Genomic DNA, 12071 nt, shown 5'->3' on the forward strand with positions numbered 1-12071 from the left:
TTGATTTCACAAAGACAAAATGAAAGAATTTACACTTTTGTATTCATATTTTAACACTCAGGTTTTTTTATATACCATATCAACCTTATATTACAAGTGAGAAAACTACAGACGAGTGTGCTCGACCGTGAAATACCTGCAACACATTGTGAATAAAAGAGCAGTAGAGTATTTCTTTATTTAAAATTATACTAAATCAATATATGTTATATTCAAAATATACCACAGAGTGTCAAATATACCATATTATATCTCTATCTCTTATAGTCTCTTAGATCTAAGGGTTCATATGGTCAAATTTAAGTTAGTGTCGTGTTCTTGCTTAACTTTATTGATATGACTTCTCAATTTTAAGTTACCGTCATTTAATTCATTTATTTAACATCAACAATTGAATTAAACACGCTGCTATATCATTGTATTATTTGTCACGATATAAAGTCTAATAAATTTTGTGCATATTTCCATCCATATTCACATTCTCATGCGAAATATGTTTGCTGTGTTATGCACTAGACGTAACACACGCCCAACGACTGCAAAAATCTAACGGTATCCAAGGTTGTGCTACGCTTAAAATGTAATTGTTCGACTTAAAGAGAATAACAGCAACAATAACAACAACAACGACGTCGACAATAAGAACAACTGTAACGACAAGTTTGGCTCAGCGCCCAAGTCTCTAATCAAATGCGAGTGGAATACCAGTCGAAAGGCAGTTAGGCTGTTAGGCAGGCAGGCAGGCGAGCTACCCACCTATAAAAGCCATGTGCATACGCTGCAACAACAACAACAAAAGCTACAGCTGAGAGTTTGGCAGAGACAGAGACAGAGGTTGCTGTGGCTATGATATTGGCTTGGGTTGTGCTCCACACTGTGGCCAAAGACAAGCGCCGCACTCGCGATTTTTTGTGTGTTTTTTTTTTTGCGCCTTGACTGAGTGACTGACTTGAGATCTATGCGGGAAATTTTCACTTGAATATTCGACACACTTACGGCAGGAGAGGGACAAAGACAGAGGGAGGGCAGGCGACGCCGGCTCACAGCTGGATGCTTTTTGGCGCAGGACTGTCGCGCTTTAGTCTGGCCGGGTCGATTCGCAACTCTGACTCTACGAGTGCGGTGTTGGCCTGGTCGGGTCTGACTTGGTCTGGCTGTCGTTTCAGCTTCAGTTTCAGTTTCAGGGAGGGGCGACGACGACGATGTTGCTTGCGACTTTGCAATTCTGGAGGCTATGCATCATCATCAACAACAACAGAGCATGGCGAGCATGTTGCAATATTGCCAGAGCGCTCTGCATGCATAAAATATGTATTATGCAACAGACGCAGACAGAGACAGAGACTGAGATCAAGAAAGAGACAGAGAGAGAGAGAGATACACAAGGCAGACACTGACGACACTTGGCAATCTCTCTCACTCCATTGCATTGTTGGTTATTAGTGCCTGCTTGTTGACAGCATTTAGGTCTAATTGAATTGCCATGGCCTGCTAAAACGACAACAACAAAAAAAAAATGTTACGACCTAATCCTGTTGACATCCAGTCTTGGCAAGAACATTTTGTTGTTGCTTGCTTTTTGCTCCCATTTTGAACAAAGCACATAAATCTCCAGCTGCACACAGCATGAGTTATGGCGGGGGCACACAACACAACACACAAACGGTGTGGCAGGCAAGACACAAACCAGTGTTGCGAAATGCAGCAAGTAGCGCCATCAAAAGAGCTGCAAACTTCGACTAAAATAGCGAAAAATTAAAATGACTAGTGCTATGGCACGATCAAGACCAACTTGCAGCAGCGATTGCTCTGTCGTTGCTGCTGTCGTTGCTGCTGTTGCAGTTGCAGTTGGCAGTTGGCTGTTGCCGTTAACCATAACAATGGAACGTTTGGGGAGTTGCAATCTGGGGGCCTTCACAGTAGTCAGCATTGGGGCGTCTGCAGTTCAACGTTCAAGTGGCATAGTACGCCCTAGAAAAATGAATTGATTCGATTGTCTCGATGCGGCTGCCGCTAACGCTGCCGTGGCTCAGTAGGCCAAAGCTTCAGCTTCAGCTCATTGTTTGTTGCGACCATTTTATCTGCCAACTTTGGCCAACAAAAATCACAGTCATTCAACCCCCCAACAACAACAACACCGACAGCAACTGCAACTGATGATACAATCGCGATTTTGACTTTGAAAAAGTCAGGCAGAGTTTGAAGTTGGATCGTCAGTGATCCATTGTTCAATATTGTTGTGTTGCACTCTCTGGCTGATTGTTATTGTTTATGGCAGAGTTATTGCAAATGCACTCGAAACAAATTTTCGTGGTTATAGCTACAATTTTAATCAAGCAAAACTCTCAACAGCAGCCACAGCAGAAGCAGCAGAAGCAACTCAGAACAGTTCTTTTAACAGCAAAAGAAATCATCATACTTGGCCTTCAGCTGCTGTTGATATCGACCAAGGCGTGGCTTCTCCCCGCCCTCCAGTTGAAGCCAGTACAGCATCTGCTGCAGATCATCCCGAGTGCCCTCCAGTTCACCACTGACAGCGTGTCCACTGTGCGTATACATCATATAGCCACATACGTTCACTTCTTTCGCCTTTTGGGCAGCACGTGGCAGCAAGTTCTTGTCGTCTGCCACTTGCAACACGTAGGACAAGCGGTAAATCGCAATCGGTGTGCTTATCTCGTAGTTTTTATTCGACATATTTGTAGTGTGTTCTTATGATGATTTCCTTGAAAGTGAATAGAGCAATAATCTAACCAAATGGTTAGACTACTAGACTGGAATTTATGCTTGAGTTACAATCCAAATGAAACTGTTTAAAAGTTCAATTCATACAATTCATATTCAGTTATTAATTCTAATTTTTTGAGTACAAATATTTGATTTCCAAATGTATATAGCAAAAATCAGTATCTATAATTTATTTTCAGAAATTTAATTTTACGTTTAGAACAATTTAAATTTAGTTAATTTGGGGTAAAGTATTATTTTTTTTTTTTGAGTGGTTAAATATTTTTTATAGTTTAATATTATCTCTCTGCATATAAATAAAAATATGTATTGATATCGAATTTTGTATCAAAAGTTAGAGAATCTATAACCAATTTTTAGGAATAACATTTGGAAAACTCTCATTTTAGTTAAATTAGTTTTAAGAATCTTTAATAATGCTTCAATGTTTTTAATAGTTTAATGTAGTCTGTCTGTAGGTAAAAAAAAATTTTTTTTTTTTATTCTTTATTTTTTTTCAATCTATCTATCTAAAGATAATAAGTTAATTCTGTGTACAATAAAAATGTTGACATCGAATTTTATAGCTAAAATTAATTTTCTACAATTAAGTTATTTAGTATTAAGTATTTTTTTAAATATGCTTAAGCATTCGTATTAATAATTCAATATTACATTTCAAAAATAAATTTTTATTTTTTAAATTATTATTTTTGTTGATTTTTTTTTCTAATTTAAATTTTTTTTATGGTTTTAAATATTAAATTATTTGTTTCTAGTTAAGTATCCCATTTCTTCTAATGTTTAATTAAATAAATTATTTTTTAATAGAAAATTTTAGCTTTTCCTAATTTTAATGTCTGATTAATTGTGTTTATGTTTCAATTGAAATATTTTCAATTTTATAACCAACAAAACATTTTGCTGAATAATACGTCAACAGTTCTCAAAAAAAAAATACATTTTTATTTGAATAAATCTTTGAAGACTTTATACAATGGATAGTCCAAGTCCAATGCATTCCTTTCGACATTTGAACGAGCTGCGTTCATCAGAAGAAGGAAATCTCTCAAAGCAAGGACTTGAAAGGAAACAAACATGTTTAAACATACCCAAAGACATTGTTGATGCGGAAAATCCATCAACAGAGAATCCTATATTATTGTGCAACTGCGAAAAGTGTTTGTCGCGCAGAAAGCTCGTTATTAACTCGAAAACCGTGTTCAAGATTGAATTTGATTTGAAAAATATTGAGAACGATTATTTATACGAAATTCTGCAAGATTATTGTAGAAGCAATTCAATTGATGGCTACATAATAATTGGCGAAAAAGGAGATGCTGCTCATGGCATCATGGAGGGAAACACTTGGCAGCTAAATGAGGCAATGGATTGGATAAAGCAGCAAGATAAATTGATAGAAAAACCCATTGAAGACAATGTTCACTTTTCGCTGATAATGATTGCAACAAATCCAACGAAATTGCAATTTGCTGAGGTGCAAAAAGAGCCGAAATAACGCAGCAATGATTTGGTTTTTTGCAGTGTAAAGAGAGGCAAAAAAGCAGAGCTCGTGCTGCCAACAACGTGTACCATTGTTCAACACTATTTGGGGCTCAATCTCTTAATTAAATATGCGACTAACTAACTAACAGTCCAACTTGGGCTTTGAACTACAAAGAAACAACAATAACAACAATAACAAGATACCAAAGATCGTCGTTTAGTGTCGAAATTGTGCAAGTTTTTGATTTTCATGCCGTTGTTGTTGTTGTTGTTGCTGCTGCTGCTGCTGCTGTGTTTTATACTTTATTGTTATTGTTACGGCTGCTGTTGTTGTCGTTTGCTGGTAATCACAGCTCGCGAACAAGAAATTAAATCAGCCAAGGTTATCGCATTAATAAGCCCCCTGGTTTGCTTTGGTTTGGTTTACTTTGGAGCTCCGCAGCTGCCTCCAACTTCGACTTCGACTGCGACTCTGACTCCGGCTCTGGCTTTTTGGCGTCTAGTCAATTATTAAATTTGCAATTTCCGTAGCTGAACTTTTGGGTCAGTAGACTGATTTAAATCAAAGCAATAATAATTGTGCAGAAAAAAAAAAGACTTGGAGAACCGCAAATACCAAAAAACGAACAAAAAATAAAGCGTAGACGATAAAAATTGACAAATGTTTGGTGGGTTGCACCACCAACACCACCCAAGCAAATGCCCCACCTGGCACAACGGATGTGGCACAAAGTTTAAAGTGCCCTGGGTGAGGCCTCCTCGTCTCCAGCTTTGGCTTCACTTCAACACACACACACACTCTTAACAACTAAGTGGCTTTCCATGACATTTTATTGACACTTTTTTTGTTGGCTCTCCAGACCTGTTTTTTTTTATTTTTGGTCTTAGTTTCTCACTCGACTTAACACTTTTTTGACGAAGATGTCTATGCCAGAAATGACGTGTCATCAATGGAGCTTAGGCACCCACATAAAGATGCACACACACACACACACACACACACACAGAGTACTTGAACTACACACAAATCCAAATCCACTTGATAAGGCTGTTTGCTATTTTTTTTTTCGTTTGTAGTGGGCTTTTCTTGTGCGCTCGGAAATTGAACTCGTCTCGTCTTAAGCCTGACATTTGAGCTCACATCGAGCATCCAGCAAACGACGAGAGAGCATCCATTGATGTGTAGGCGTCCCACAACAAAAATAATAATTAAAAATCATTTCAAATGCGGAAATGTTGCCAGAGCTTAATGCCAACGATGTTCGACAAAAATAAATATATCAGATTACGCGTACTTGTTTTGGTTACTTCACTCACAAATCAGACAACAAAAAAGAAAACAAATAGAAATCATACTCAATCGAGTAGGCAGATGAAACAACCTGATGGACTTACAGAGCTTGAGATAAGCACTTTGTAAGAGTTTCAACTATAGTAAATGGTGCTTTAATGAAAGATATAAGGGATCTGGTAAGAGACAGCTATATAATTTTCTTAACAAAGAGACTTTCCAAATTTATAATAAACAAAAATGGAGATTAGAACTAACTAGTTAATGCAAAAAGAATCTATCTACAAAATTGTTTAGCTAAATTTTATGATAAAGTGAAGTCGATATTGATCCCTGAAAAGGGATTTTTTAATATAGAACGAAGTTCTACAATAATTCTTAAAAAGTAAGAAAACTACAGTCATTTCAATAAAACCATATTCTACAAATTTACTAAAAATATACCACAAAAAACAAAAATATTCCAATGGTTATATTTGGTATATTAATTTAATACTTCCCCATATTTTACAACTATACTTAAAATATGCCGAAATAATACTAAAATATACTAAAGAATGTATTTGGTATATCGATGTAGTACTACATTAAAAATATACCATACAACACAAAATATACCAGATTGATAGCCAAAGCAGCTAAGACTCGATTGCAGTAGACGTAATTTGCAATAGAAAAGTATTTCTTAACAAGCTTTTACAATTTTCATCAAATTTAGAATCAAAAATCTAAACAATTGCTTCAGAATCAATTCTAGATTGGTTATTTTTGCCATAAGATTATTTTTAACTCGAATAGGAAGAGGAAACATTCTCAATCCAGAATAAGTTGCAGACACTTAAAATATATTTTATTTAAATGACTAAAATAAAAACATTCTCAATTTAGTTGTAGACACTTAAATGTATTTTATTAAAATGACTAAAATACTAGAATTTAGAATCCAAAATCTAAACACAAATTTTACAACAATTCTAGATTGGTTATTCTTGCCATAAGATTGTTTTTAACTCGAATAGGAAGAGGAAACATTCTCAATCCAGAATAAGTGGTAGATACTTAAAATATATTTTATTTAAATACTAACGCTAAGAGCATTACATCAATCATCAGCAATGTCGCCAATGACTGTTGGCTCAACCCACTTGAAGTCAGAGTAATGACTAAAGCCATTGGTTCGTACCACATAATTAAGTAGCAGTTAATAGTTAATAGATTGTTTTCTGCACTTAATCACAATCAATTAGAATAGAATTGCACATGCTTATGTCAGAGATGTTATTGCTATTGGCAAAGACGCGATTGACAGACTGACTGAGCTACTGAGTGAGTGACCTCTATTACGAATCCATCACAGCCAAGTGTTGGAACACGCCCCGGATCAGATATATATGGTTGAGAACTATCGCTAGCTCAAGGAAATTGTGTGACCAACATTTAGAATTCCGTTTACGCCATTTGCAGGCAGCTAAATGCAATAATTAAATCGCCTCTGTACTTGAGGTTAATAACAGCTGCCGTCACAGAAGCCTTCTTTTTTTTTTTGAACCAACTAATATTTAATAATCCCCTAGCGGAATATTGAAAAAAAAGCACACCAACTATTTTCAGACGCCATGCCCCCGAGGCATTAACAAAGGCAACACTGTTGCAGTTGCAGGCAAACTCACACACAGACAGACATACATAACATATAGTATATATAGATGCCGAATCAGAGGCAACGTTGGGCAGCTCCTCTAAACATTGGAGAGAAGGTCAGACCCCGCACGTTTCATGGCTCGTAGCGCACCTATCGTATAATTAGAAACGAACGACGACAACACGATAGTCAGTGATGTGTGTGTGTGTGTGTGTGTGTGTGTGTGTGTGTGTCTGTCTGTGTGTGTGTGTTCGTCAGAGCGTTGTGCTACGCAGTCGTCGCGACGGCCGCTAAATGAGCCAATTGTAGAATGTTTAGCGCTCTACATAAGAGAGCTAGAGATGCAGATACAGATAGAGAACAGATACAAACATAGCTATAGGGGCAACGGGTGTACTTAGTGTACATGCTGTAATAAACAATAAAGCTCACCAGTAAAACAATAACAATACTCGTAACTTAAGCTTCACGATTAAAGAATCTGCGCGGCAGCGAATTTTAAATACTCTGTACAAATGATCTTTCAAAAAATAATCAATGATATTATTTTAATATCAATTTCCCATTGTTATTAGTTTTACTCACTTTTTTAATGAACTTAATTTTGTTTCAATACATTTTTTATGTTTTTTTTTAAGTTACCAAAGAAAAAAATTTATTTTTAATTATTTTTCATATAAAAAGTTTGTTTTTGAGCTACTACAAGTTCATTTTTTTTTTGCTTCTTCAGAAAAAAATGTTTTTTAATTTCATAATTAAAACTAAATTGAATGTAAAATATTTATAGTTATTAAAAAATGTTGGATCGAAAGCACCACTTTTCATTTCTGGTTTTAAGTTTAGTCTTTTATTCAATATAATTTATAATAATATAGTTAGTTATTGATAAATATTGAGTCAAATGCATTATATTTTATTTCAGGTTTTAAGTTTAGTTTTTAATTACATTTAATAAATACATATGTATATAAAATAAATGAAATTATATTCCAATATTCCACAATATAATTCCATTATATTAATATTTTTTGCTAAAATGTATATTATGTTTAAATATGACAATGATATTCACATAAGGAATTTCATGATAAAAAATTTTTGGCATCATTTATTTCATTTATCTTTTGTTTAACTATTTTTTTATTCAGATACCAATATTGCCTGTAGTGTGAGAGTATTCCAGAACAGCATAAATTGCATATTACGCCACGCTTCGCTTATTCAAAATCAAAAAAATGCTCTCCTACATGTAAGTATATAGTACTATATAGCTTGGGGGCCAGACTTTGAGCGATTGTAACTAAGACGACAACATCGCAATGCTTGGCATATGAGATGATGTTTGCGATGCTAGATACAGTGGGCACTTAACAGTGGTGAGCAGTGGGCATATCGCACTCGCACACACATTCGCACTCGCACTCTCGCACTCTCATTCGGTAGAAATATTCGAAACAGCGACCCCAACTAAAACTCTTTCGCTCCCTCTGCCCTCCGCCACATACTATGCGACTAGCATGCTCTATCTCGCTCTTGCTCTCACTCTCGCTGTATATCTTCCCCTCGGCTGTCACACAGACAAAAACGAAAGACAGACAGACAGAGCCGAGAGACACTGTCAGAGCCGAGTGGCTCGGTTCTCTCGAACTGCGAGCTTTGCCGGCCCCATGCAAAGTAATCGAAGCGCGCGTCGCTGATACGTCGACAACATCGCGTAAGTTAGCTATGTATGTATGTATGTATACAGTATGTGTGAGTGTGTTTGTATGTATATCGCATACTTGTACATATGCTCACTTTCGATGTATTTCATTTTTTCTTTCGTTTTCATTCGCTGTGCGATTTGAAAACGTTTAAATAACAAGCACCAACAACAACATCAACAACAACAACCACAACAACAACAACAACTGCTGGCGGGCGGGTCTTCTGCGCGCACACACAAAACCCAACAAAAACTTTACGAGCTTTTTATTATGTATTTTGTTGCTGTCTTTTTTTTCAGCTTCTCTTTTTTATATTTTTATTTTTTTTGAGCCAATTATGTGCAGCAGCTGCCGTTGAGCGGAGGGGGGAGCACAAAGTGACAGAGGTGTTAAGGCTCCTAAACGTTGTCATAGTTGTTGTTGTTGTTGCCGGCCATTGCTAATGTCGAGTTGTTGTTGTTAGTTTTGTTGTGCATAAATTTATCGAAATTGTTTATTTGCATGTTGTTGTTTCTGTTGTTGTTGCTGCGGCTCGTTTAGTAAAAGGCTTCAGACATAAACTAAACGATTTTGAAGCTGTTCAACTTGCTGCTGCTTGTTGTTGTTGTTATTGTTTGTTAGTTAGTTTGTATAGCTAATTATATTGAACATATCAATTATGCATACTACACATTGTACATAATACTATAAGTATTTGAATGGGATTTGCAAGTCGCGTTTTTATGCTAATTTATATCGTTGTTTTTTTTTAAGTTTTGTTTTTTTTGTAGTTTTTATTCACTTCATTCGCCACTCGTTACTCGTAGTTTAACAATCCCATATTTAAGCGATTTTTTATTGCATTCAGGAAATTTTTATCATTCGCATATCTCCACACATGATTTATATTGACATGACCTCGATCTTGAGCGTCTGAATATACATATATATACTATATAGTATTGTCTGTTGTATACACAATGAATGTCTATAGCGTGATTCGAAAGGATGGCGTGAAAATTGGCAACTCACTTTAACCACTGAGCTGTCATTAAATAGATCATTATTGTCAGTTCAATGGGATGTCTGACAATTACCTCATATATGCTATAGAAATCTTTTGCTACTCTGCGTGATTGCCCTACCTATGATTATAAATAGATCAGAAGAACATAGTTTGAAGGAATTTCTATAAATTACAAAATAACATTTAACTCAGGGTTTTCTTACATTTCCTTAATAGAAAATAGTTATCGTAATAATATAATTATTGAAATACGAAAATTGGGAAAACATTATTATATATTCTTCAATATTTAGATTTAAAATAAACTTCTATATTTTTAAAGTGCATGCAATTTGAAATAATTAAAAGTATTGTCAGTAAATTTCGATTTTTTTTATTAAATTATTTTTAAAGGAATTTAAATTCAAGAATTTTATTAAATTGAATCGACATGGTTATGAGAAGACAACAGCTTTGAACTTAAGAGTAATTTAATAAAATAAATTAAAGCGAATAAAGTAAATAGATAATAGATAATAATAATACTAATAGTAAATATTTACGCCAACTAAATTTTTACCTATTAAAAAATAAGAAATTTGTCTTCACAACTATATTTACCAGTTACCACTTATCACTTAAAAAATATTTATTTTACAAATTAATGTTATTCATTTATATTATATTTCTATTCTTTCTCTCAAAGTATTGCTTAAGTTGTTAAAGCCTCCTTCTCAAAATACTTTAAATAACTTATTTATGACTTGAATGTTGAACAAGGTTTGCGTTTATGGTCGAAATTAAGGAAAATTGTTTTTTAATGCCAATGCCAATAAGAAAGCAGTTGAGTTTGGTATTTTTTTTGGCTAGTTCTGTTGATTGTGGTATTGCTGCGAAAATTAATTATAGCTTGCGTTGCAGTGAGTTGCAAACTCATTAAAAGTTGTGTGCAGTAAAAACTGTTTGCGATGCCACGAGGCAAGGGAAAAGTCATAGCCACATATCAGCATCTTGCCACTTAAGACAATATCAGACCATCAATCAGTGCAAGAGTGCAACAAGAGGCTTCCTTGCCTCAGCCTCAAAATCTCATTTCAAGGAGGCAGCACACCAAAAACAGAAAAAAACTAAAAGCTATTAACCGAAGAGTGAAAGAGAGCAGCAGCAGAGTGAAAGAGTGAAAGAGAGAAAGAGGAAAATCAAAATAGTTGTGAACTCATTGACTCAAATAAATAAGAGGACGGCATGGCACGCGGCCAAGCTGCAAGAGATCATCAGCAACAATAACAACAGCAGCAGTGGCAACACTAACAACCACAACAAACAGCTACAATAATAGAGGAACCGCGATTTGCAAATCTATGCCATAAGCTGCCAAGTGTCGGATGATGTTGGATGATGTTGCACGCTGCTGCTGCTGCTGTTGCTGATGATGACGATGTTGCACCGCGATCATCATGATGATGACTGCTGCCACTGGTGATGAGGAGGACGATGATGCGAGTAGAGGTCTCTCGCTGTCTCGCTGTCCCTCAGTCTCTTTCAGTTTTGGTTTGCTTGGCCATAAAAAACGGACAAACGATCTGGCAGCAGGTAGCTTGCCATAGCTATAGCCGTTGTTAGCCATAGTTACTCGCTTAACGGTACAATTTCTACAAGGGAATGTGCTTTCATTTTGAAGTGTTGTGCTTGCAAACGGCCTCAGCCTCAGTTGCAACCTCCGTTGCAACCTCAGTTGCAGCCTCAGCCATGGACTTGGACTTCAACTCATTCAAAAATCTAAACAGCGCAAGCGACCAAAATCTGAGAGGCGAGCGCTGTTAGCTACTGTTAGACAGCATACTGTGGTTGCATGCAACACACACAGGCTGCAAGGCTAGCAAGGCTGGCAGCTGGCGGCAGGCAGCAGGCAGCTGGCAGTTAGGCAGTTAGTCACTTCACAAAGTCATTTTTGATTTGATCGATTTCGTGCAGCAGCAGCAGAAGAAGACAAAGTTGAAGATGTGGCATGCCACAAGCGAACAGACATGAAGTGCTTTGAAAAGAAGGCACATGACATGGACTTGAACATGGACAGGGACATGCCACACTATACTATACTATGTATGTATAGCTATAGAGCAATGGCTATTGCAGAAGTAGGACAGCCTACCAAACCCTTCTCCCATTTGCTGCCGCATGTGTGTCGTATGTTAATCGCCATCAGCAGCAGCA

General features: G+C 36.2%; 1 protein-coding gene across 1 annotated transcript; it reads right to left on the reverse strand.

The window, feature by feature from the left end:
• Positions 1-2332: 2332 nt before the first annotated feature.
• LOC132797769 (uncharacterized) lies at positions 2333-2812 on the reverse strand. Its single transcript, XM_060809551.1, has one exon. It carries the CDS (start codon positions 2695-2697, stop codon positions 2395-2397), a length of 303 nt encoding a protein of 100 aa, XP_060665534.1. The 5' UTR covers positions 2698-2812; the 3' UTR covers positions 2333-2394.
• Between the last annotated feature and the right edge of the window lie 9259 nt (positions 2813-12071).

The sequence above is a fragment of the Drosophila nasuta genome, chromosome 2L, assembly GCF_023558535.2.
Source record: "Drosophila nasuta strain 15112-1781.00 chromosome 2L, ASM2355853v1, whole genome shotgun sequence".
NCBI classification, from domain to species: Eukaryota; Metazoa; Arthropoda; class Insecta; order Diptera; family Drosophilidae; genus Drosophila; species Drosophila nasuta.